The sequence below is a fragment of the Nerophis ophidion genome, linkage group LG16 (genome assembly GCF_033978795.1).
Source record: "Nerophis ophidion isolate RoL-2023_Sa linkage group LG16, RoL_Noph_v1.0, whole genome shotgun sequence".
Taxonomy (NCBI): Eukaryota; Metazoa; Chordata; class Actinopteri; order Syngnathiformes; family Syngnathidae; genus Nerophis; species Nerophis ophidion.
This window is the reverse complement of record NC_084626.1, coordinates 13,371,354-13,397,354: the sequence shown is the minus strand read 5'-3', so window position 1 is coordinate 13,397,354 and position 26,001 is coordinate 13,371,354. Positions and strand designations below refer to the sequence as shown.

Sequence of the window (26,001 nt, the reverse complement as noted above, 5' to 3'; positions counted from 1 at the left end):
CCCATCGGAGAGGATGGTGGTGGCGCCCCCCGCTGCTGGCCCACCGGAGAGGATGGTGGTGGCGCTCACTGCTGCTGGCCCACCGGAGAGGATGGTGGTGACGCCCCCTGCTGCTGGCCCACCGAAGAAGATGGTGGTGGCGCTCCCTGCTGTTGGCCCACCGAAGAGGATGGTGGTGGCGCCCCCTGCTGCTGGCCCACCAGAGAGGATGCTGGTGGCGCCCTCTGCTGCTGCCCAACCGAAGAGGATGCTGGTGGCGCCCCCTGTTGCTGGCCCACCAGAGTGCATGGTGGCGTCTGTTGAAACAGCGGAGTGCGTGGTGGTGTCTGCTGGCCCACCGGAGTGCGTGGTGGCGTCTGCTGGCCCACCGGAGTGCGTGGTAAATTGAGTATTGTTGGCGCTTTTTGAATGGTTATTTATGGGATTTTATGGGCGTATCAGTGGAGCTCACATTGGCTCCGCTGTAAGCGTACTTTTATTTAAGTTCATCTGAAATTTAGAATGCATTTTAAAGAATCCATGTCTTTCTTGAGCGATAGGCAAACTTCCTCAAAAAGTGTGGTTCTCCTTTAATAGATCTGATACATATGGAATGACAGCGTTTTTGGTCACCCTTTTCTTCCTCACCCATTTTGTTTTTGTTCCGTCTAGAACTGCATGCTCTTTTTACAAATGGACCGCTGGGTTTTAAAGAGCCTCCCCTAAATCTTGAAAAATATGAAAGTGAATATAAATCAATTAAGGGATAATCACATATTACCTAACCTACTTACAGTTTAACAGGATAAACCTTGTCAAATGATATGAAAGCATGTGTTAATCACAAATATTATTATCGGGGCTTCGGTCAGGCTGGTAAAAAAAATAAATACTAAACAAATATACTGCTTAAAGGCCTACTGAAATGAGATTTTCTTATTTAAACGGGGATAGCAGGTCCATTCTATCTGCCATACTTGATCATTTCGCGATATTGCCATATTTTTGCTGAAAGGATTTAATATAAAACATCCACGATAAAGTTTGCAACTTTCGCTGCTAAGAGAAAAGCCCTGCCTCTACAGGAAATTGCAGACGATGACGTCACATGTTGATGGCTCCTCACATATTCTCATTGTTTTTAATGGGAGCCTCCAACAAAAAGAGCTATTCGGACCGAAAAAACGACAATTACCCCATTAATTTGAGCAAGGATGAAAGATTTGTGTTTGAGGATATTGATAGCGACGGACTACAAAAAAAATAAATAAAAAAAATAATTAAAAAAAACAAAACGCGAATGCATTGGAACGGATTCCGATGTTTTTAATTCTGGGAAATCCCTTATCTTTCTATTGTGTTTCTGGTGTTTTAGTGAGTTAAATAGTACCTGATAGTCGGAGGTGTATGTCCACGGGTGTCTTGAGGCCAGGGTCACAGGGGAGTCGACGGCAGCTTTATGGACGGCACTAGCTCAGCTTTTCTCCGGTAAGAAGCGACTTTTTGCCACAATTTTCTCACCGAAACCTGCTGGTTGACATTCCGTCGTGATTCATGTTTGCTTGCCTGCGCTCTGATCCATAGTAAAGTTTCACCTCCAGGAATTTTAAACAAGGAATCACTGTGTGTTTGTGTGGCTAAAGGCTAAAGCTTCCCAACTCCATCTTTCTACTGTGACTTCTCCATTATTAATTGAACAATTTGCAAGAGATTCAGCAACACAGATGTCCAAAATACTGTGTAATTATGCGGTTTAAAGCAGATGAATTTTAGCTGTGTGTGTGTGCAGCGCTCATATTTCCTTAAAACCCGTGACGTCTTGCGTACACGTCATCATTACACGACGTTTTGAAGACAAAACTTGTCATCACTTGTCCCACTCTCCCTTGTGGAGGGGGTCCGGTCCGATCCGGTGGCCATGTACTGCATCTCTGCGCTGCTGATCCGCCTCTGCTTGGGATGTTTTCCTGCTGGCTCCGCTGTGAACGGGACTCTCGCTGCTGTGTTGGATCCGCTTTGGACTGGACTCTTGCGACTGTGTTGGATCCATTATGGATTGAACTTTCACAGTATCATGTTAGACCCGCTCGACATCCATTGCTTTCCTCCTCTCCAAGGTTCTCATAGTCATCATTGTCACCGACGTCCCACTGGGTGTGAGTTTTCCTTGCCCTTATGTGGGCCTACCGAGGATGTCGTAGTGGTTTGTGTTGTGGTTTGTGCAGCCCTTTGAGACACTAGTGATTTAGGGCTATATAAGTAAACATTGATTGATTGATGATTGAAAACTCCCGGGAAATTTAAAATTGCAATTTAGTCAACTAAAAAGGCCGTATTGGCATGTGTTGCAATGTTAATATTTCATCATTGATATATAAACTATCAGACTGCGTGGTGGGTAGTAGTGGGTTTCAGTAGGCGTTTAAATTGATGAAAAATACATTTACATACAATTGCACAGTGCTAAAATAAAGAAATGCTAACTAAATAATGATAATAATAATAATAATAATAATAATAATAATAATAATAATAATAATAATAATATATTCCTAAACAAACTGTCAATAAAATTTAAGGTCAAATGCAAATACAGCTTTATCACTTTCGTCATAATCTTTGCGCTTAATCTTCTGTATGACTTAAATTCAAAGTTTCCTCTTTTTGTTTGTTGCTGTCATTACTGACACAAGTGATGGAAAAGTGGATTATAACTGAGGTTAGCTGCAGCCCATAAGGACCACAGCTGAGAAACAGATATTTTTAGCCGGCTCAACTACTAACACTGTTTTAGAGCATGTTTCCCCAACCTTTTTTCCCACGATGGACCGGTTTAATGTATGCATTATTTTCACAGACCGGCTTTTTACGTGTGGCAGATAAAAACTGCCCAAAAATCAGCATGAAAAATTTGCCTTTGGCTACAATCAGACACATTAACATTTTATGTGTCCCATGTAATATAACAAATAAGTTGTAATATACATCTATTAACAAGCTTGTTGGTGTGTTTAGTGGGACAGGCGAAAGTGAAGTTGGAAAAAATGCACATTAATTTTTGTTTCTGTGCGGCCTGGTTACAAATGCATCATGGACCGGTTCCGGTCCTTGGACAGGTAGTTAGGGACCACTGCTTTAGAGCAGTGTTTTTAAACCGCTGTGCCGGGGCACACTAGTGTGCTGTGAGATACAGTCTGGTGTGCCGTGGGAGATGATCTAATTTTCACCTATTTGGGTTAAAAATATTTTTTGCAAACCAGTAATAATAGTCTGCAAATGATGTGTTGTTGTTTAGTGTCGGTGCTGTCTAAAGCTTGGCAGAGTAACCGTGTAATACTCTTCCATATCAGTAGATGGCAGCTTAGCTAATTGATTTGTAGATATCGGAAACAGCGGGAGGGATTGTGCAGGTAAAAAGGTGTCTAATGCTTAAACCAAAAATAAACAAAAGTTGAGTGCCCTTAAGAAAAGACATTGAAACTTAGGGAAGGCTATGCAGAACACAAGTAAGACCGAACTGGCTACAAAGTGAACAAAAACAGAATGCTGGACGACAGCAAAGACTTACTGTGGAGCAAAGACGGCGTCCACAATGTACATCCCAACATGACATGACAATCCACAATGTCCCCACAACGAAGGATAAAACAACTGACATATTCTTGATTGCTAAAACAAAGTAGATGCGGGAAATATGGCTCAAAGGAAGACATGAAACTGCTACAGGAAAATACCAAAAAAAGTGAAAAAGCCACCGAAATAGGAGCGCAAGACGAGAACTAAAACACTACACACAGGAAAACAGCAAAATGCTCCAACTAAGTCACGGCGTGATGTGACAGGTGGTGACAGTACACCTTCTTTGAGACAAGAGCTATAATGATGCATGCTTGGTTATGGTTTAAAGTCATATCCAGCAATTGCGACGTCTCTTTACTGTCAACTGAGTTTCTATTTTTTTTTTTTTTTCTGCTGGTTCCAACGCAAACAATGTGCCTTTGCTCAAAAAAGGTTGAAAAACATTGCTTTAGAGGACTGACAAACACATACGGTACAATATGAGCATGGTTAAAAATGATGGCCACAATCAAACAGAATGTCTTTGTAGGACTTTGGGTGGGACTTGGCAACCAATTGTCAATGATCCATTCACCTTTTGTTGAATGTTTAAAAATCATTGAGGTTTTTATACACTACATGTTTGGTTACATTTCCTATAAATCATTTTAAAGAAAACTCTGAGGGTGGCACATTTTTTTTTTGTCACAGACAATGGGAAATAATGGATATTGGTTCCACTGTCAATGTGTCTGTCTGGAGTCCTTTTTTTTAACACTTACATGAGTTCTTGTGTTTCCTTTCCTGATAAGGGCTACAGTATTGTGCAATGACCACAAATCCAAAGCAGCTACAATCGTGTGGCAGCTGTCACAGCACCGGGATGCCAATTATCACATCTGACTGTGTGCCATCACTAAGAAAAGGGCCTCTCTTCGACTCTTGCCTTATTCGAGCAAGAAGTGAGAAGTTTGCACAGCAGAGAGATAAAGTAAATGACCACAGCGGGAGAAAAAAAAAGCCAACAGAATGGTGGGAGGATTTTAATGAGGAAAGCAACATGTGCAGTGAAACGATACCTTGAAAGCAGCACTAAAAGACAAGACAGAAAAGGCAGAAGGAAGAAGACAAAACCCTAGGCGGCCACGGTTCTATTAAGAAAGCCCAGAAAAATCTTATTGCTTGTCAAATTTATGTCCTACATATTTTGTTTCCGGCTAATTAGTATTTACCAACAAATCCCCCTCCGCCCGGAGGCAAGGGGCAGCTTCTATCCTTCCTCAATTAGATATTTTACATCACTCATCATCATGTTGACATTCAGTGCTTTGTCCATACAGAATGTTCTATTTTTTGCAGCAGCAGCAGCAGCAGATTGAGAATAGCCAAGACAGTCACCGCTTCACATAAACATACATTTAAAGGCCTACTGAAACCCACTACTACCGACCACATATTCTGACAGTTTACATATCAATGATGAAATATTAACATTGCAACACATGCCAATACGGCCTTTTTAGTTTACTAAATTGTAATTTTAAATTTCCCGCTAAGTGTCCTACTGAAAACGATGCATATGATGACGCGTGCGTTTGACGTCTAGGGTTGTAGCGGAAATTTTTTTCCAGCCCGATCCAAGCTATAAGTAGTCTGTTTTAATCGCATAATTACACAGTATTCTGGACATCTGTGTTGCTGAATCTTTTGCGATTAATTAATAATGGAGACGTCAAAGTAGAAAGATGGAGGTGGGAAGCGGTGTATTGCGGCCGCCTTTAGCCACACAAACACAGCCAGTGTTTCCTTGTTTAAAATTACCGAAGTTGAAGCTTTACTATGGAACAGAGCGGTGAAGCGAGCATGGTTCCCGACCACATGTCAACCGGCAGGTTTCGGTGAGAAAATTGTGGTAATAAGTCGGCTCTCACCGTAGTTATGAGCGGAGCTTGCGTCCTACTGCAGATGCTGCGAACTATTACCTCCTCTCACCGGAGACACTGGCAGTCACCACACACGTGGCCACACCCGTCCGACTTTCAGGTACCATATAATCTCACTAAAACACTAGTAACACAATAAACAGATAAGGGATTTTCCAGAATTATCCTAGTAAATGTGTCTAATAACATCTGAATCGCTCCCACTATCCTCGCCTTTTATTTATTTTTTATTTTTTTATTTTTTAAACTTTTTTTTCTAGTCCTTCACTCTCACCGTCCTCATCCACGAATCTTTCATCCTCGCTCAAATTAATGGGGAAATTGTCGCTTTCTCGGTCCGAATCGCTCTAGCTCCTGGTGGCTATGGTTGTAAACAATGTGAGGATGTGACGTCACACGCACATCGTCTGCTACTTCCGGTAAAGGCAAGGCTTTTTTATTAGCGACCAAAAGTTGCGAACTTTATCGTGGATGTTTTCTACGAATTCCTTTCAGCAAAAATATGGCAATATCGCGAGATGATCAAGTATGACACATAGAATGGACCTGCTATCCCCGTTTGAATAAGAAAATCTCATTTCAGTAGGCCTTTAAAGGGTTTCTAAAACTCTCTGTAAACAAGGCATTTTATGTTGTTTTGCCACATTCTTCTAACAGGACATGCAAGGGAAACTATTGAGTGAATGTACAGCATTGTACAGTTGCATAAATGTTCTACATTCTACTGCCTTGCATTTGTAGTTTAAGACCAGGGGTCAGCAACCCACGGCTCTCGAGCCACATGCCATGGAGTATTTTAAAAAAAGGATTAAAAATGGAAAAAGATGGGGAAAAAATATTTTACAGCATGTTTTTTGTTTGAGGACAAACATGACACAAACTTTCCCAATTGTTAGAAAGCCCCCTGTTTAATATGTTTCACTGATGAGAGTATTTGGTGAACATCGTTTTGTCCTGCTAATTTCGGTGGTTCTTAAACTCACCATAGTGTGCACTGTGACGCAACAGTTTGTTTACATGTAAAATCTTCCACTCCTTCATTGTCTCATGTTGCCCACCAAAATTTTTATACTGTGCGTGAATGCAGAAAGGTGTTTTTTGTTGATGTTATTGACTTGTTGGAGTGCTAATCAGGCATGTTTGGTCAGGTAATGACTGCAAGCTAATCAATGCTAACATGCTATTTAGATTAGCTGTATGTGCATATTGCATCATTATGCCTCATTTGTAGGTATATTTGAGCTCCTTTAAAATTCTTTACTTTTGCCCTCTTTGTATAAAAATTACTTTTGCATGTTTCATGACACTTTATCTGTATGTGGTAATGGCTGCATTTCAGATGTTTGTGTGCCATGTTGTTGCAGACCACAGCAAACATTACCGAGCTTGCCAAAGATTGTAATAAATCTATTAGAAGAAGACAGCTTGGTGTTTCTCTTAATTTGGACACACACATCTATACCAATTGCCAGTAATTCCCAGGAGTTATCTCACCTTCTGAGTAGCCTCTGATTTACTCATGGTTTCTTTCTAATGTTGTAAAAATGTGTAGAATAAACATTAATTTTCAACATTTCTGTCAACAAAGATTTGCTTCAGCCTGCGACACAGTCATTTTGATAGTAGGCTATTATAGCTAATACAGACACCCTTTTTCATGTGTTGCCTTCATTATAAGACTTACAGTATATAAGACTTTTAATTTTTTGCGGCTCCAGACATTTTTTTGTACTTATGGTCCAATATGGCGCTTTCAACGTTATGAGTTGCCGACCCCTGCTTTAGACTTTGGACAGAATGCAACAGGAATATATTAGACCAGGGGTGCCCACACTTCTTCTGCAGGCGAGCTACTTTTCAATTGACCAAGTCGAGGGGATTTATCTCATTCATATATATCATTTATATGTTTTTATTTATGAAACATACGTTGTTGTTAACATATTAAAGGTTTTTAATGATAATGCAATAATGTTTAACACATATAGAGTCCTTTCTTTCATGAAGACAAGAATATGAGTTAGTGTATTACCTGATTCGGATGTCTTGCATTGATTGGAATCCGACAGAAGTGCGGATAACGTCGGCATTTTCAAATGGAGAACAAAAGTCCTCCTTTCTGTCCAATACTACATGAAAGTGGTTGGTTTTTGGCATCTTATTTGTCCAGCTTCCATACTCGTTTTTATACACTTTACAAGAAATCCATTAGCTCCGTAGCTTGCTATCTTGTGCACGCCAGCTTTCTGAGACTCTTATTTTGTTAGCATAGGCAAGAAGAAGCAGCACTTTTATTGTGAAGATAGAAACTGTGCAGTCAGTCTTTAGAGTTTTGACAGCACGTACGGCGCGAATGTGTTGAAATAATAAAGGTTTCTCGCCTTCCTGTCTATCACTTTAAAAAAAAAAAGAGCTCGCAGCAGCCAGCGTCATCTCACAAGACCCTCGGGTGCCGCGAATGTCAATCAAGTGACGAAAGTGACATCTTGGTGAAGATTGATGATCGCTAATTTTTAGGTCTATTTTTTTAAATGCCAGGCTGGCGATCGACTAACACATCCTCCGATATCGACAGGTAGCTCGCGATCGACGTAATGGGCCCCCCTGTATTAGACGATAGAGAATACTAAACATTTTGAAAGAGACGGGCCATCTGATATCCGAGGTCTAAATATTTGTAAAGGGGTCCTGGGTCAAGGTGTGAGTTGATTTCTAACGACAGCTTTTTTCTCTAAGTACATTTTTGATGAAGTTGGAACCTATACCTAATAAAATAATACTTAAATGATCACTTAAAGGCTGCTTTAGCGTCACTTAGCTTGTGTCCCTTCTGATGTTGTTTTGATTCGTTTATGCCTCTTCCAAGGTGTCTTGTTTGCAGTTCTCTTCCAAAATGCTAGATGCAGTCAGTACATATCCATGCACTAAATTAGTCAGATTTCTGAAATAATTAGGCTGTAAATAAGCATTTTACAACCCATGAAAACACCTCATCTGATTGTGTTTGGTTTTTGAAAAGTCGGACTAACACACCTGGATTATGCGAATCAAAACCAGATCTCTCGAAGGGATGTGTCGCCTAAGGGGAACCTTTGGCGCCAGTCTCAAAGTGCGGCATATAACCCAGAAGCAGATACCATTCAATAAAAACATAACAAAAAATTGAAATGAAAAGGAGATTGTTAATTTGCTTTATGAATTAAAATGAAGAGAACAATTTGAAGTGCATCGACTGTAGAAAAAAAGAAATTGACATTTAAGGATATGTATAATGTGGCAAGTATTTTACAAAGCAACGAATAAAGCAAACCTTTTCACTCCGCAATTTTGCACTCCAAACTGCATTCCACACAACTGGCCAGATAGTCCAGATCAATTGTGTTCCAGATGAAAGTGGCCATCAGTCGTGGCACAATCGGTCTTTTCCTTTGGATTTAAAACTCCTTCCATCAATCCAGAGAGCCTTATGAATGAACTTTGAGACATTTAAAAGTTTTGTTTCCATGATCCTCCGGCCGAAATTTTTTTTGAAATAACCCTCCCGCCGGTTTGTCTTTGCTTTGAACCTGCATCTACTCAAACACATTATTGGTAGTATTATCATGCTCGTAGCTGCGGTTTACCAGGTATATTGAAACCCTTAATGAGTGTGTAGGGAGTGTATGCTACTTCAAGTGAATAGGTAAAGACGATGTGTAGGATTAACAATGTAAATGTTACCAGGGTTGTTGTAAGCGCGTGTTGGATGAATCCCTTCGTCAGTCCAGAGGGGCGAGGCAAAGAGGTTATCCGTGGGAAGGCAAGCGGTCAGGGGCAGGAGAGAAGCAACGATATCCGTGTTCAAGCAGGGGTCGAGGATCGGGGGAGGCAGTCCAAAGTTCAGAGAGGAGTCGAGGCACAAAGCTTGATCACAGGGAAGAGGAATGACTCTGCGGAAGACTCAAGGGACATTAACTAGGGACACAAGGAAGGAGCACAGAGAAGGTGAGCAAGGTATGAGAAAGGGATGCTAGACGTGATGCTTACTGCGAAGAAGGCTACATTCTGGCAAAGGTTCCACGTGTCCGCTTGTCTTTATGCCGCTCCCTCTCAAATATACCCAGTTGCGCTGATTCCTGATTACCTGCGTGCTGGGTCTGACAGCGGAGGTGCTGGCAGACCCAGCAACTGGGGAAAAGCGGGTTCTAGTCCGCGCTGTGACTGATTACTTATTTAAAAAAACGCTCAAATGAGCCAAGATTTCTCATATGTATTGCAGGTGGGTTAGGGTCAGCATGCGTGTTTGAGCTGTTCACGGCCCGTCGAAAACTTTTCCTGAGCTTAGTGTAAACAAATATGCCATCAATCGGGTGGGACCTTTTCACGGTTTCAGAGGAAGACATTTCGCTTGCTATTTGCACCAAACATTCTGCAAACATTCCGCAAACATCAGGCTTTAACACATCAAACCTTATCAGCCACCGGGAGCGTCGTATCCCTACGACGGTGTTTACAATTTTTGAAAGCCTACGAAGAGACATAAGCTTAGAATGGGTGTAAGGAGCAAGCGTTTCCCAGCATGTCTTGTTGCTGTTACAATTATCACTTTTGACATTGTTGTCATTTATATTTAATATGTTATTTTGTACAGACATACAGTAGCTTAACAGTTTTAAGTTGTATAATTTTTAGTTGTGCACAGTTAAATTATTGCTATTGCTAATCTCACTCTTTCTCTGCTGAAAAAATATTTCACTTGGTGGTACAGGCACCAAATTTGGTACATGTGTTCCAGGACCTATTCTCTCAGAAAAGTATGTTACCAACATTGGAAAAACGAAATTTGAAGTGGTGTAAGAAGTATAGGAACAATACTACTTATCTGGCGTTGGCTCTTGCATTAAACATACAGTATGATTACACTTTCCCTCGTAGGATAAGATGTCAATTTTCTGTCCACATTTTGCAAAAAAATTATACAGTGTGGATTTTTTGGTGGTGGATTATTCAATCATTTAGTTTGTCTTCACATTTGGATGTATACTTAAGGCTGAAGTGATATCATTTGCATCGCCCTCTGCATTTGGTCTTTTTGTGGCACGCTAAAGTTTGTCGTTGCCAAACATTTTCCAACAATTTTGGTGTTACTCGGCACTATTTAGCCTCAGTGTATTCTCAATACAACCTACTTCATCCAATCTAAATGGATCTAACCTCATGGGTAGCTAATTGATTTCCTGGAATTGTGGTTGGTGTCATGATCTGTGGTCTGGATCATGTTGTTTGTTATTTTCTGTTGGTTTTCGAGTCTTTTAGTTGCTGTTTACGCTTCCTTGTTTAGTTACCATGATGACTTATTAGTTTCACCTGCCTCATGTGTTCGGATCATGCACCTGCTCTAATCAGAGACTATTATTTAAGCCTGTTTTTGCCAGTCAGTTGGTCTGCCGTCATTGTTCGGTTCATGTCTGATTCCAAGTTTATGCCAAGTGTTCGATTCATGCCGTGTCCACGTAAGTTTTGTTACCTTGCCAAGTAAGTCTTGCTAGTTTCATGCCACAGTTCTCTGAGTATTCCAGGCCATAGTTTATGCTAAGTATTTAGCTTCAAGTGCGATCAGCACCTTGTTCCATTGGCTTGTTTCCGTTTTTTGTACCTCTTTGAGTTTTTGTTCAAGATTAAATCATTTTTTTACCTGAACGCTTTGTCCGGAGTGGTCCATCTGCATTCCTGGGAGAACGACCCCGCATAAAGATGCGACCCGAACGTGACAGTAGGATTCTGGCTATCACGGAATACCCACCCCAATTACACTCATAACAGATTGGGGGTGTCTTTAATTCTGCTTTTGTATCAGTTTGACAGAGGTAACACTTCCTCCAATCATTTTTAGGAGTACAATTCAATGGATTAATTTTGAATGGTGTAAGACCAAAGGGCTATCTTTTTACCACCCAACTGTACAAAATACACAAGCACATTGAGATGTAGCCTCTAGGGTCTATTGTAATACATAATGTGTATATGTGACAGATAATAAAATATAATGTAACTGACATAAAAAATGTGTCTAAATTTTTTTTTCAAAAATAGTCGTCTCGTATGGTCCACAGTGTATACATAACAGGACAAAAATAGTCACTAATTTGTTGCCACTATTTCTTTCCCAGGTTCAGGAGTGGCTATGCCTAAACTGTCAGATGCAGAGAGCGCTGGGGATGGACATGACCACACCCCGTTCCAAGAGTCAACAACAGATACACTCTCCTTCTCATGCTGCCAAACCAGAACCCGGACTCGATGCTTCTTCCCAGCCAACCCTTCAGACACAGATGCCTCCTGAGACACAACCTCCGGGACAGACCCCTCCGGCCCCCGTCCCTTCCAAACAGACTCTTCTGCCTGGCTCAGGTCAGCGAGTGACAAAGTTGCCTCCGGGGGCAGTGCCTCTCCCTGGAATGGCCAAAGCCCCATCCCAGCCCGATTTGTCCCGAAACTCCCCCGCCCACCAGCCCCATCCGCCCCGCCAAGACCAGACACGCAGTGCAGGCAGCTCCCCCTCACGGCAGCCCCCACCACCTGAGCAGACTTTTGGGAAATTATTTGGCTTTGGTGCTTCTCTCCTTAACCAAGCCAGTACACTTATATCTGAGACCACTCAACCCCAACAACCACCCCCAAAACAATCGCCCAAACCAGGTGTAGGACCTGGGGCACCTAAACCCTCAGGATCTCAACCTACACAACAAGGTTCTCGAGCTCCACCTCAGCAGCAGCATCAACAGCAGCAGCAGCAGCAGCAACCTGCTCCTCCAAAGTCTTCCAAACCCACAGTTTGTTGTCCTCTTTGCAAGACGGTCCTCAACACCAGCAACAAAGCGGAACAACCCAACTATAATATCTGCACACAGTGCCACTCCCAAGTCTGCAACATGTGCGGCTTCAACCCCACTCCTCACCTGGTGGAGGTAAGGCTCAGATTCGGTGTGTACAGTACAACACTACGCACACCATGCTTATGGTTTTCCAAATGATTTATCGACATACTCCAGTGAGAGATGCTGTGTCATATTATTACCTAGAGGGCCTTGTAGTTATGAATTTGTCCCTGTCTGGTGTCCGTAAGAAATGTCCTGTGCGGATGACGGAGTGTTTGGCTTCAGGTACCGTCAAATGCCATGGATCACCTCTTTTCGCCCCCCTTTATGTCGACTATTTTGATGCTCCCTTAGGCCCTTTTGTGTAATTTGCTGAGTAATATTCCAGGATGTGATATAGGGCTGCACAACTATTGTCAAAATAATAATCCCGATTATGTTTTATCAATTTTGAAATCGCGATTATTAATCACAATTATTTACTGTATTATGTAAAACACATTTGTATTGCCTTTTCTATTTTAAACCAACAGTATTTGAACAGGGTTTTAATTTCAAAATGATACTTCAGTAATGATATTAATATTGTAGTTTTACAAAAAATGTAGTAGAGAAGGGCTAACTACAAAAAAAAATATGCGATTGCAGAGTACGATCATAAAGTCATGAAAAATACGATCATGCACAGAAGACAGATACTACAAGGAACAAACTGTATTGCGAACCAAATAAAACTTTATTACATCAATTACTTATGTGTGTCTTTGAGAGGTAATAATAATTGATTAGATTTATGTAGCACTTTTCTAGACACTCAAAACGCTTCACAGAGAAGTGAGAACCCATCATTCACTCACTCCACATACACACCTGGTGGTGGTAAGCTACGTTTGTAGCCACAGCTGCCCTTCGGTAGACTGCCAGTTTGCCCCTATGACCACCACCCATTATTCATTCACCAGTGTGAGTAGCACTGGGGCCAAGGGTGAAGTGTCCTGCCCAAGGATGGCAAAAGGTAGGGAGCAAAGCTGCAACCCTCAAGTTTCTGGCACGGCTGCTCAACCGACCACGCCATTCCGCTCCGATGGAATGATGATAGGAAAATGTGGGGTCCCTTGGGTTAGGTTGATGTTACAGTGGTCTGTACTTTGGGCACACTCACTTTTGTAGATGTTCGTCGGGGCTTTGTGCCGATGGCGGGTGGACCGCTCTGTGAGCAACCCTAACTCCATGGCAGTTGAGGAAAAAAGGAAGGGTTTTTAATTGTATAAACCTGTCGTCGCAACGTAATAATTGAATTACAGTAAGTGTGCTTTGCTGTGCAGTTTGTTGGTTTATACGTGCGGGTTCATTTCCAGGTTTACGAGAACGGGCAGGAAGGGTGCCTCGAAAAAGGAGAGATGTTTGCGTGTGTTCTGGGGTTGAAATGTAGGTCAGTCTACAGGAGATATGGGCACCAATATAGTAATGCATTCATTTTTCCAAACATTTTCGGGAGCTACAGGTGACCGGCTGATCAAGGGTCAGTTACCTTCTCACTCACTTAATCTTGCCCGCTCTCACATGAGTCCACTGTCTTTCGGTCTTCCCCAGGTGGTTGGCTGATTGTTGGTTGTGAATGTGCTTGAATCGACGATCACCCTCATTCAATCGAAGCGTCCAAAATCGCGATCACGATTAAAATCTGATTAATTGTACAGCCTTAATGGTACATGAGACAATGCTCTGAAAACACAGGAAATACATATCTATCAAGTTGGAAGTGGTAGATCACCTCAATATTAATCAGTCAAGGCTTTCAAACTATTTGGACAAGTATTGAGACACAAGTCTTAGACCACGTAGGTTTCGGGTCTTAGTTCCCGGTGGGAACAGTAGAGGCAGACATTTTTTAGAAAATTGCATGGTTCACGGGATTCCCGGAAGAATCCTGTGGGATGGGAATCAACTTTACAATTAATCACGTGATTGAAACGGCACGGTAAGATAAAAAGTTTAGCAGCAGACGGGAGCGGGAACTGAAAGAAGCTAGAAAAGGCGCCACCATTTTGTAGTTTTTTCTCAATAAGCCCACATTGTAAAGTAAACTAAAAGAATGACACGGCCCAAGGCAAAGAGTGTTTCCGGCTGCTGCTTTGTGCCAGAAGGATTCAAATAACAGCAAGAGAGGGAGTCAATAGCAACGGAGAAACCGAAGTAAGAATTAACAACATATCCATCAGGGAAGTCTCAAATATTATTACATTTCATGAGAGTCGACCATTTTGGCATGATTGGTTGCAGAAAACCCGAAAAAAAAAAAATCAAAGGAACAACTATGATACACAGTTAACGCACAGTCAACATTTTCTTTGTTTTGGTTACGCACGACTTCTAATGCTATTACATCAAAAGTCTGCACATAGAACTATTGCGTATGTTTTTCCTGACTCAATTGGAAAGGAGAGACACTTATATAGACTAACAGAGTGACGCTATAACAAAGCCTAATTATGCAATCAAATCTAATTGAAAGATAGCAATTATCATAGGGTTTCTGTAGTGCATTGCTGTTTTTTTCAAATGGGAAAAACTTGTCTTCTTTGGCATCTGGTTGTCTCAAGCACCAGTACAGGCCTTCACAGATTGCTATGGAAACAGAGATGGTTTTGTTTTTCCTACGTCCCTTTTCATGCTCCACTGCTAAGGAGCTGACAATCCACCAAACTTTCAGACAACTGTCATTACGTGGGCTGTGTCTCTGCTGCACTCGCTACATTTTCAAAGCTCGGTCCTGAAAGAAAAAAAGGTTTTGTACTACTTCCAAGCAAAGTGGCTGGTAGTCTGTTCCAGAGAGGGTGAGAAAGCTGGGTTTGAGTCTTGAATCGAGGTTGATTTTTACAGTGTGTTCCACACGATCCTCATTCTTTTCCGGTCTCTGCAGAGTTCACTGTTCTGTGTTTCTGCTGCGTTTTTTCCTCTCTGAGTCGCAGCTCCCACTTGTCACAGCCGTGTTTTTATAGAGTCATGACACTAGGAGTACCTTAGACCAGTGGTTCTCAACCTTTGTTCAGTGATGAAGCCCCTGTGAACAGGTTTTTAATTTAAGTACCCCCTAATCAGAGCAAAGTATTTTTGGTTGAAAAAAAGAGACAAATAAGTAAAATACAGCACTATGTCATCAGTTTCTGATTTATTAAGTTGTATAACAGTGCAAAATATTGCTCATTTGTAGTGGTCTTTCTTGAACTATTTGGAAAAAAAGATATAAAAAGAACTAAAAACTTGTTGAAAAATAAACAAATTATTCAAATATAAATAACGATTTCTACACATAGAAGTAAGCATCAACCTAAAGTGCCCTCTTTGGGGATCGTAATAGAGAATCATGAACCTAATTGTAAACATTTTTTCACAAAAAATAAATCTTTAACATCAATATTTATGAAATATGTCCACAAAAAATTTAGCTGTCAACACTTGTATTTTTTTTTTTTTTACAGTTCATGAACTTACATTCATATTTTGTTGAAGTATTATTCAATAAGGGGCTTCACGGTGGAAGAGGGGTTTGTGCGTCTGCCTCACAATACGAAGGTCCTGAGTAGTCTGAGGTTCAATCCTGGGCTCGGAATCTTTCTGTGTGGAGTTTGCATTTTTTTCCCGTGAATGCGTGGGTTCCCTTCAGGTACTCCGGCTTCCTCCCACTTCCAAAGACATGCACCTGGGGATAGGTTGATTGGCAACACTAAATTAGCCCTAGTGTGTGAATGTGAGTGTGAATGTTGTCTGTCTAGCTGCGTTGGCCCTGCGATGAGGTAGCGACTTGTCCAGGGTGTAACCCAACCTTCCGCCCGATTGTAGCTGAGTTAGACACCAGCGCCCCCCGCGACCCCATAGGAAATAAGCGGTAGTAAATGGATGGATGGATTATTCAATAAATATATTTATAAAGAATTTTTGAATTGTTGCTATTTTTTGAATATTTAAAAAAAATCTCACGTACCCCTTGGCATACCTTCAAGTACCCCCAGGGGTACGCGTACCCCCATTTGAGAACCACTGCCTAGACTACTGCTTGCCAAAAATTGCTAAATTTTACATCCGAAAAATCCCAAAATGGATTATGTCTGTGTGTAATTTGCATCATCGAACGTCACGCCAATCGTGGACGAGTTTGTTTCATAAGAAATGTGGGAAGTTGCTTATATCTGACCAGCCCTGCGAAAGTCCTCGGGAGTGTGACCAATCAGAGTGGAGTTAATTCCAGTTTGTGCGGATGTATACAGAAGTATACTTTCTGTGCGGCTAATTATGCGTAGCTGCTCTATAGGAGTTCAATACCAGTATTGAAAATCGGTCTGATATCAGCAAAAAAAAGTATGGGTTATTATCGACTTTCATGTAAAATACTCCAATGTCAGCGCTTTAATACAGGCAGTCTTGCAGCGTGTTCACTTAAAGGGGAACATTATCACCAAACCTATGCAAGCGTCAATATATACCTTGATGTTGCAGAAAAAATACCATGTATTTTTTTAACCAATTTCCGAACTCTAAATGGGTGAATTTTGGCAAATTAAACGCCTTTCTGTTTATCGGATTTTTAGCGATGACGTCAGAACGTGACTTCACCGAGGTAACACACCTGCCATATTCATTTTCACATTACAAACACCGGGTCTCAGGTCTGTTATTTTCAGTTTTTTCGACTATTTTTGGAACCTTGGAGACATCATGCCTCGTCAGTGTGTTGTCGGAGGGTGTAACAACACTAACAGGGAGGGATTCAAGTTGCACCACTGGCAAGAAATCTGCCGCCGGACCCCCATTGAATGTACCAATGTGTCTTCACATTTGACTGCCACCTAATCGATGCTAACATGCTACGCTAATTGATGCTAACATGCTATTTACGCTAGCTGTATGTACATTTGAAACTAGATACCCACATTTAATGCAAAACAAACCCTTACCAATGGACAGATTTAAGTTGCTCCAGTGTCACAAGATGCGAAAGTCCTGATCGTTTGGTCTGCACATTTTACCGGTGATGCTAATAAGGCAGCCATGCTATGGGCCACTTCATTAGGTACACCCATGCTATGGCCGAATAGCGTCAATAGCTTTTCGCTCAATAGCTTCAATTTCTTCTTCAATTTCGTTTTCGCTATTTGCCTCCACACTCCGACCATCTGTTTCAATACATGCGTAATCTTTTGAATCTCTTAAGCCGCTGAAATCCGAGTCTGAATCCGAGCTAATGTCGCTATATCCTGCTGTGGTAACCGCCATGTTGTTTGTTTTGGCAGCCTTGTATGACGTCACAGGGAAATGGATAGTGGTTTCGAAGATAGCGAAAATAAGGCACTTTAAAGATTTATTTAGGGATATTCCGGGACTGGTAAAATTTTGAAAAAAAATTCCAAAAATACAACAAGCCACTGGGAACTGATTTTTTTTTATTGTTTTTAACCATTTTGAAATTGTGTTAATGTTCCCCTTTAAGCAAAGCTAACAGCCAGTTAACACATATATGTCCTCCAATAAGCACAGAAGGTTGGTGTTTTCCTGTCATTTACACAGGGTAAACATAGTAGGCTATACATAGGCTACTATGAGCTAACCTACTCAGTAGCCAAGTGGTTAGAGTGTCCGCCATGAGATCTGTAGGTTGGGAGTTCAACCCCCGGCCGAGTCATACCAAAGACTATAAAAAAATGGGACCCATTTCCTCCCTGCTTGGCACTCGGCATCAGGGGTTGGAATTGGGGGTTAAATCACCATAAATGATTCCCAGGCGTGGCACTGCTGCTGCCCACTGCTCCCCTCACTTCCCAGGGGGTGAACAAGGGGATGGGTCAAATGCAGAGGACAATTTCACCACACCTAGTGTGTGTGTGACAATCATTGGTACTTTAACTTTAACAGCTAAGCACACAATAGCACAAAAGCTAAACATACCGTATTTCCTGGACCATAGGGCGTACCGGATTATAAGGGGCACTGCTGATGGAAGGTTTATTTTTGACCTTTTTTTATATATTAGGCACACCGTATTATAGGGCGCATTAAAGGAGTTATTTATATATATATATATATATATTTTTTTTTTCCTAAATGTAAAACACTTCCTTGTGGTCTACATAACATGTAATGGTGGTTCTTTGGTCAAAATGTTGCATAGATTATGTTTTACAGATCATCTTCAAGCTAATTTATGTCAGTTGCTTCTGGATGCGTGGTTTTGTGGGCGGCCTTATTTACGTGGCTCCCCTTTTTGCACCGTTTTCTCCCCGTCATCTTTGTTGTAGCAGTGTAGCGTGCAAGGACAAGGAGTGGAAGATGTGTTAAAAGGTGGAGCTAACTGTTTTAATGTCATTCAGACTTTACATTAATCCATAATGGAGCAGCATTTCCTCATCCGGAAACAACAACACCGGAAATGTGTCCCGTGAAAAACCGTCCGACCGGGACTAAAGTTCCTTGGATGAATAATGTAAACTCACTACACCGGTATGTTTTAGAGCTTTCATGCCGAATTTAATGACAAATATGAGGAAGAACTCTACATTAGTTTATAATAGAAATGGCAACAGCGGAGGATCAATGTCCCATAACAAGAAGATATCAATCAATCAATCAATGTTTACTTATATAGCCCAAAATCACTAGTGTCTCAAAGGGCTGCACAAACCACTACGACATCCTCGGTAGGCCCACATAAGGGCAAGGAAAACTCACACCCAGTGGGATAGAGAAAAAGAAGAATCTTATCGACTACGCCGTTGCCGTGGACGCACACATTTTTCAGGATTTATGCAGATCCAAATACAGATCAGCAGGTACCAAAAGGTAAGAAAAGTTGCTTTTGCATAATATTGCGAAACAAAACGCCAGATTATGTATTACCTTATACACACATCATAATAATCCTTCAAGCGGTGCGGCTTCATAGCTTACAAAGTCGTGCTAAAACATTTTGATAGATATTTGAGCGCCGTGTGTAATGTTTTATATTGTCAATGGAACATTTAAATTGTCTGTGTTGTTTACTTGAGACATATTGGCATCATAGTGCAGCCTGCACGTTTCTGTTAGGTTTTACTGCCATCTACTGGTCACACATAAAATAGCTTCGAGGTGGGTAAAATCAACCAAACTTATTCCTTACATTAGGTGCACCGGATTATAAGGCGCATTGTCGAGTAAAAAAAAAAAGTATTTCAAGTGCGCCTTATAGTCTGGAAAATACGGTACGTAATAAGTGCTCTTCATTGAACAATATTGCAGCATATTTGTCAGTGTAAACAAGTGTCAAATCATTATAGTTGCAGATTTCTTACACATATAAAGTCTTCAAGGCAGAAACGTATTAAAACATTTTCAGTAACAAACGTGTTTTCATCTTTCAATTTTAAAGGACTTATTTGGGGAAAAATCGCTTCGGTTTTAACAGGATTTCCGCCTGACCTCTAGGAACGGATGCTGAAAACCGAGGTACGGCTGTATGTTGCTTCCAAAGCGACATACATAATTCATCCACAGACATATCTCTAGCACACACCTCCCGCCCCCCCGCCGCCTCTATAATCCGTGATGAGACAATGAGCACCAGCGTCTTTGCAAGAACGAGCGGAGGAGGAAAGACGCGATGGAGGTGAGAGATGGAGTGCGAAAAGGGGAGTGAAAATCTGAGATAATGAGTGCGACGGCCCCAAGTTTGTTGTGTTGCAAAATATTCCTCATCAATTAGTGCCCAAAGTCATGTGCGTGGATCTGACTGTATGAGATGTCCTTGTGTCGGGAGTCTTTCCTCCGCCATTACGCCTCTCAAGGGGATAAAGAGCACCAGTTTTTGTTACATGCATTGCTCGCTCTAATAGCACAGCAAAGTGGAGTTGACTTTTTCTAAATTGTAGCCATATTCAAATGTGTCTTAGACATCATTTATGATGTTTAAGTTGACCACTCTATGTACACTGTACACAGACTCTGTCATCAGTGATACGACTCGGTCATGGCTTGTGTCGCGAACGCAGAGCCTCTGGTCACGAGTAGGCGGAGGCTCTTAGAATGCCATTAGTTACAAAGATGGAATTTTTCCAACAGAGCTGTAGAAGATGTGTACAGAAACATAAAACATAGCTCATCAATAATTCAGTGGGGGAGAATATTATAAATAGTTCATGCAGGTTGGAGCAGCGAGAGATTTGATTCCTCGTGCCACATAAGGTCAATGTGGGTGTGGCCATGCACCTGCATTCCAATAGAGCAGTGGTTCCCAAACTTTTTACCACCCCGTACCCCTTTAAACATTTAATCCCCAGCTACGTACCCCTCCATCCCCATTTTTCTTTCTCTGTATTTCTCATGTGCGAATCAATAGCTGTCAAGACAAGGACTTTGGTGAGGTTTGTTTTCCTGTGGTGCAAAGCGACTGGCAGAGGTGGGTAGTAACGCGCTACATTCACTCCATTACATCTACTTGAGTAACTTTTGGGATGAATTGTACTTCTAAGAGTAGTTTTAATGCAACATACTTTTACTTTTACTTGAGTATATTTATAGAGAAGAAAGGCTACTTTTACTCCGCTCCATTTATCTACATTCAGCTCGCTACTGATTTTTATCGATCTGTTAATGCACACTTTGTTTTGGTTTGTCAGACAGACTTTCAAAGTAGGTTCTATCGCATGCCTGCGTTTCACCAAACAAATGCAGACACTGGTGACGTTTGACTCCATTTCACCAATCAAATGCAGTCACTGGTGACGTTTGACTCCGTTTCACCAATCAAATGCAGTCACTGGTGACGTTTGACTCCGTTTCACCAATCAAACAGAGCATGTGCCACACAATACAAAGGTTCTGAGTAGACCTGGGTTCGATCTTGGGCTTGGGATCTTTCTGTATGGAGTTTGCATGTTCTCCCTGTGACTGCGTGGGTTCCCTCCGGGTACTCCGGCTTCTTCCCACCGACAAAAAACATGCACCTGGGAATAGGTTGATTGGTAACACTAAAAATTGGCCCTAGTGTGTGAATGTGAGTGTGAATGTTGTCTGTCTATCTGTGTTGGCCCTATGACGAGGTTGTGACTTTTCCAGGGTGTACCCTGCCTTTCGTCCGAATGCAGCTGAGATAGCCTCCAGCACCCCCCGCGACCCCAAAAGGGACAAGCGGTAGAAATGGATGGATGGATGGAACTTCAATGATCCCCCCCAACACAGAAATACATATATTTTTTGCCATTTTAATTCATTTTATAAAGCCCATGTTTCCTGTTTCCCCTGCCCCGCCCACATCTCTGGTACACAGTTACCAGTGTTCGTTATAATGGTGTCATATAATAGCTTGATGTACTGTAACGTGACACTCTGCTTTTGATGTGGTTTTATGTCTCATGCATCACGTGAGTCACACTTTATATTCATCCTGATACACTCATAACATGCTGCGTGTATCAGAATCAATACGATGTCTGGCTAGCTGTCTACAAACACAACATGAAATATGGGCTAATACCTTACAGATACTGTAATATGATTGTTCATGTTTTACAGTCAGTACAAATTGGTGTCTTACCGCATTGTGTTGTGCATTGCAAACTCAAACTCGTTTCGTACTGATGTAGAAGCGATCTTACGTCTTACCGTTCTTAGCTTTTACGGCTAATGCCGTAGCACGCAACGTAAATAATTCCTCAGTGTTCAGTCTTACAATAACAATGTTGCTACAGCTTGGTTATTATACAGGTTATGGCAGGGGTCACCAACGCGGTGCCCGCGGGCACCAGGTAGCCCATAAGGACCAGATGAGTAGCCCGCTGACCTGTTCTAAAAATAGCAGCACTTACCAGTGAGCTGCCTCTATTTTTAAAATTGTATTTATTTACTAGCAAACTGGTCTCGCCTTACTCAACATTTTTAATTCTAAGAGAGACAAAACTCAAATAGAATTTGAAAATCCAAGAAAATATTTTAAAGAGTTGGTCTTCACATGTTTAAATAAATTCATTTATTTTTTTTACTTTGCTTCTTATAACTTTCAGAAAGACAATTTTAGAGGAAAAATACAACCTTAAAAATGATTTTAGGATTTTTAAACACATACCTTTTTACCTTTTAAATTCCTTCCTCTTCTTCCCTGACCATTTAAATCAATGTTCAAGTAAATGTATTTATTTATTGTAAAGAGAAATAAATACATTTTCATTTAATTCTTTATTTTAGCTTCTGTTTTTACAACGAAGAATATTTGCGAAATATTTCTTCAAACTTTTTATGATTAAAATTCAATAAAATTATTCTGGCATATTTTGAAAATCTTTAGAATCGAATTTACATCTTATTTCAAAGTCTTTTGAATTTCTTTTAAAATGTTTGTTCTGGAAAATCTAGAAGAAATAATGATTTGTCTTTGTTAGCAATATATATTGGTCCAATTTGTTATATATTCTAACAAAATGCAGATTGGATTTTAACCTATTTAAAACATGTCATCAAAATTCTAAAACTAATCTTAATCAGGAAAAATCACTAATGATGTTCCATAAATAATTTTTTTTTTTTCAAAAAGATTCGAATTAGCTAGTTTTTTTCTTCTTTTTTTCTGTTGAATATTGAATTTCAAAGAGTCAAAATTGAAGATAAACTATGTTTCAAAATTTAATTCACATTTTTTCCTGTTTTCTCCTCTTTTAAACCGTTCAATTAAGTGTTTTTTTCATCATTTATTCTCTACAAAAAACCTTCCGTAAAAGGAAAAAAAATGTACGACGGAATGACAGACAGAAATACCCTTTTTTTTATATATATATATATTTATTTATTAAAGGTAAATTGAGCAAATTGGCTATTTCTGGCAATTTATTTAAGTGTGTATCAAACTGGTAGCCCATCGCATTAATCAGTACCCAAGAAGTAGCTCTTGGTTTCAAAAAGGTTGGTGACCCCTGGGTTTTGTAATGTAAATGAAGTATTGTTGACAATTTTTTAGAGCCTTTGTAAAGTGATTTAGAGGTGGAATGGATTTCTCCCATTAGCTGCATTACGAGCCAATTTTTATATGTTAAAAAGCAAAGAAAACCCCAAAAACGTTTGTCTTCTTTTTTCTCAAGGATTGTGAACGATAAGCAAAATCCCAAAAAAGAGCAGTTCCCCTTTAACTAGTTTCAGTTTGCTAAACACCCTTTCTCCACCTGCAACATATATGATAGTCAGTGTAAAACTGTCCCAAATTCTAAATAGTATTTTTAAACTTTGTAGTTGTCAGCTATGATGCTGTCTTTAATTTTACATTGCAATGGAAAACAACAATAACAAATCTTTAACTTTTTTTGATTTTAGGTTATTCAAATGTCCCACTATTAACACATTTTCCTAATCCACATTGAACACATCATGATAACGTAACTGACCTTCATCAGATGCTTTATATTTGTAATCACTAACTGCATTTCATGATTACTATCCATAAATTAACATTCTTGATAAATGGATAAGCACACATCTGATTGGTGAGTTGTATTGGCGAAGTTGTCTGACTTCTTTTGTGGCCATAAGCACATCACTGGCAGTGGCTAAGTGCCAGATGACAATGAGTTGGTTTTAGCTTTGTCCGCACGGCAGTAATTGACCAGTATTGCTAGATATAAGTTTTCTTACTAATGTTTTTTGTGTGGTTACGACCACACATAAACTGTTTTGCTCAATAAAGTGATCGATGGCATTCTGTCCTCCTGCCAGACATTGAGCAGTGTTGAACAGATTGAACAGTGTTGACGAGCATCGTGTGGCCCTTTGTGGTCACAGGCTGTTACTCACATAGTCATACTTGCCAACCCTCCCGGATTTTCTGGGAGACTCACGAATTTCAGCGCCTCTCCCGAAAATCTCCCGGGACAAATTTCCCCCCCGAAAATCTCCCGAAACTCAGGCGGAACTGGAGGCCACGCCCCCTTCAGCTCCATGCCTGAGTGAGGACAGCCTGTTTTCACGTCTGCTTTCCCGTGTCTGCCCAATGACGTTATAACTGTAGAATGATCGAGGGGGAGTTCTTGGTTTCTTATGTGGGTTTATTGTTAGGCAGTTTCATTAACGTCTTCCCAGCGCGGCAACAACACACAACAGCAGCAGTCACTGTTGTGACACTCTTAAACAGGACAATACTGCCATCTACTGTACATGCACCACATGACCTCCAGGCTACTTCAACCCTTTACTAATACCCGATCTATTCACATCTCATCTCCCCGGATTGTAAATAATCAAATGTATTTCTAATGTATATACTTGTTCTTATGCTATCTGAACTCACTATGTTCTCTGCTGGCTGTACATATCCCACTAAGTAAGACCTACACTGTTTCAATGTCCATTTCTCTGATGATGCAATTGTTGATGACTGAAGTACTGATATCAACCAAAGCTCCTCATCCCACCCCCCGTATTGTAAATAATGTAAATAATTCAATGTGTATTGTAATATATTGGGTTGGAGTCAATAACCAGGCGAGGTGATGAAGTTACGCCTCTTTACTGTGGGCTTCAGAACAGACTCACTCACTTGCCTGCGCACGTAAATTGTTGGCCAATCAAAAAGCAACCCCATAATGCTATAGCCAACATTCACCAGGAGATGGCAACAGACAACATAGATCACTCTATTACATATATACTATGATGATTAACTTGTGTAATGACTGTATTATGCTGGTAGTATATATTTGTACCATGAATTGATTAACGTGCACCCCGAGTTAAACAAGTTGAAAAACTTATTGGGGTGTTACCATTTAGTGGTCAATTGTACGGAATATGTACTGAACTGTGCAATCTACTAATAAAAGTTTCAATCAATCAAATCCTCCCCTCTTAACCACGCCCCCAACCACATCCCCCACCTCCCGAAATCGGAGGTCTCAAGGTTGGCAAGTGTGCACATAGTTGCATTGCAAAATCCTACAGAAAAATTTTTTTTATGAGTTTATTTTGTTCAGTGTTCAGATTGGATTTATTTTTGTGTGCTCCATATTCTTTGCTTTGCGCAGAGGACGTGTGTGCAGAAGTGGCGTGTGTAGGGGTTGAGCGGCCGTGCCAGCAACTTGAGTTCCAGGTTCGATCCCCGCTTCCGCCATCCTAGTCACTGCCGTTGTGTCCTTGGGCAAGACACTTTACCCACCTGCTCCCAGTGCCACCCACACTGGTTTAAATGTAACTTAGATATTGGGTTTCACTATGTAAAGCGCTTTGAGTCACTAGAGAAAAGCGCTATATAAATATACTTCACTTCACACACATGCCAGCCCTTAAAATCTGACAGGCCATCCCAGATGCTACCCCACTCAGTGGCAAAAACGACTTGGAGCAGTGCATTTCAAACTCAGGCTCCATCTGGGGGTATGCCAAAGATATTCTTAATTCTGGGGTTTCCAAAGTAGGAACTTTCGAAGATGTCATTCAATCAATCAATCAAAGTTTGTTTACATAGCTGTTAATCACAAGTGTCTCAAAGGGCTGCACAAGCCACAACGACATCCTCGGCTAAGATCCCACATCAGGGGAAGAAAAAAAGTCAACCCAACGGGATACATTGAGAAACCATGAAAGGGACCACAGATGTGGTCACCCCCTGGGTGACCGGTGCAATGGACAACGAGTGGATCTTGTTAATAGTGTAAGAT

General features: G+C 40.9%; 1 protein-coding gene across 4 annotated transcripts in view; it reads left to right on the top strand.

The window, feature by feature from the left end:
* bsnb (bassoon (presynaptic cytomatrix protein) b) overlaps positions 1-26,001 on the top strand; it is a 263,285-nt gene that overhangs the window by 102,370 nt on the left and 134,914 nt on the right. For all 4 annotated transcript variants that reach the window (XM_061874322.1, XM_061874321.1, XM_061874320.1 and 1 more), the window contains exon 3: positions 11,630-12,427. In XM_061874322.1, the coding sequence (XP_061730306.1) occupies positions 11,630-12,427 (798 nt within the window). The remainder of the gene's footprint in view (positions 1-11,629; positions 12,428-26,001) is intronic.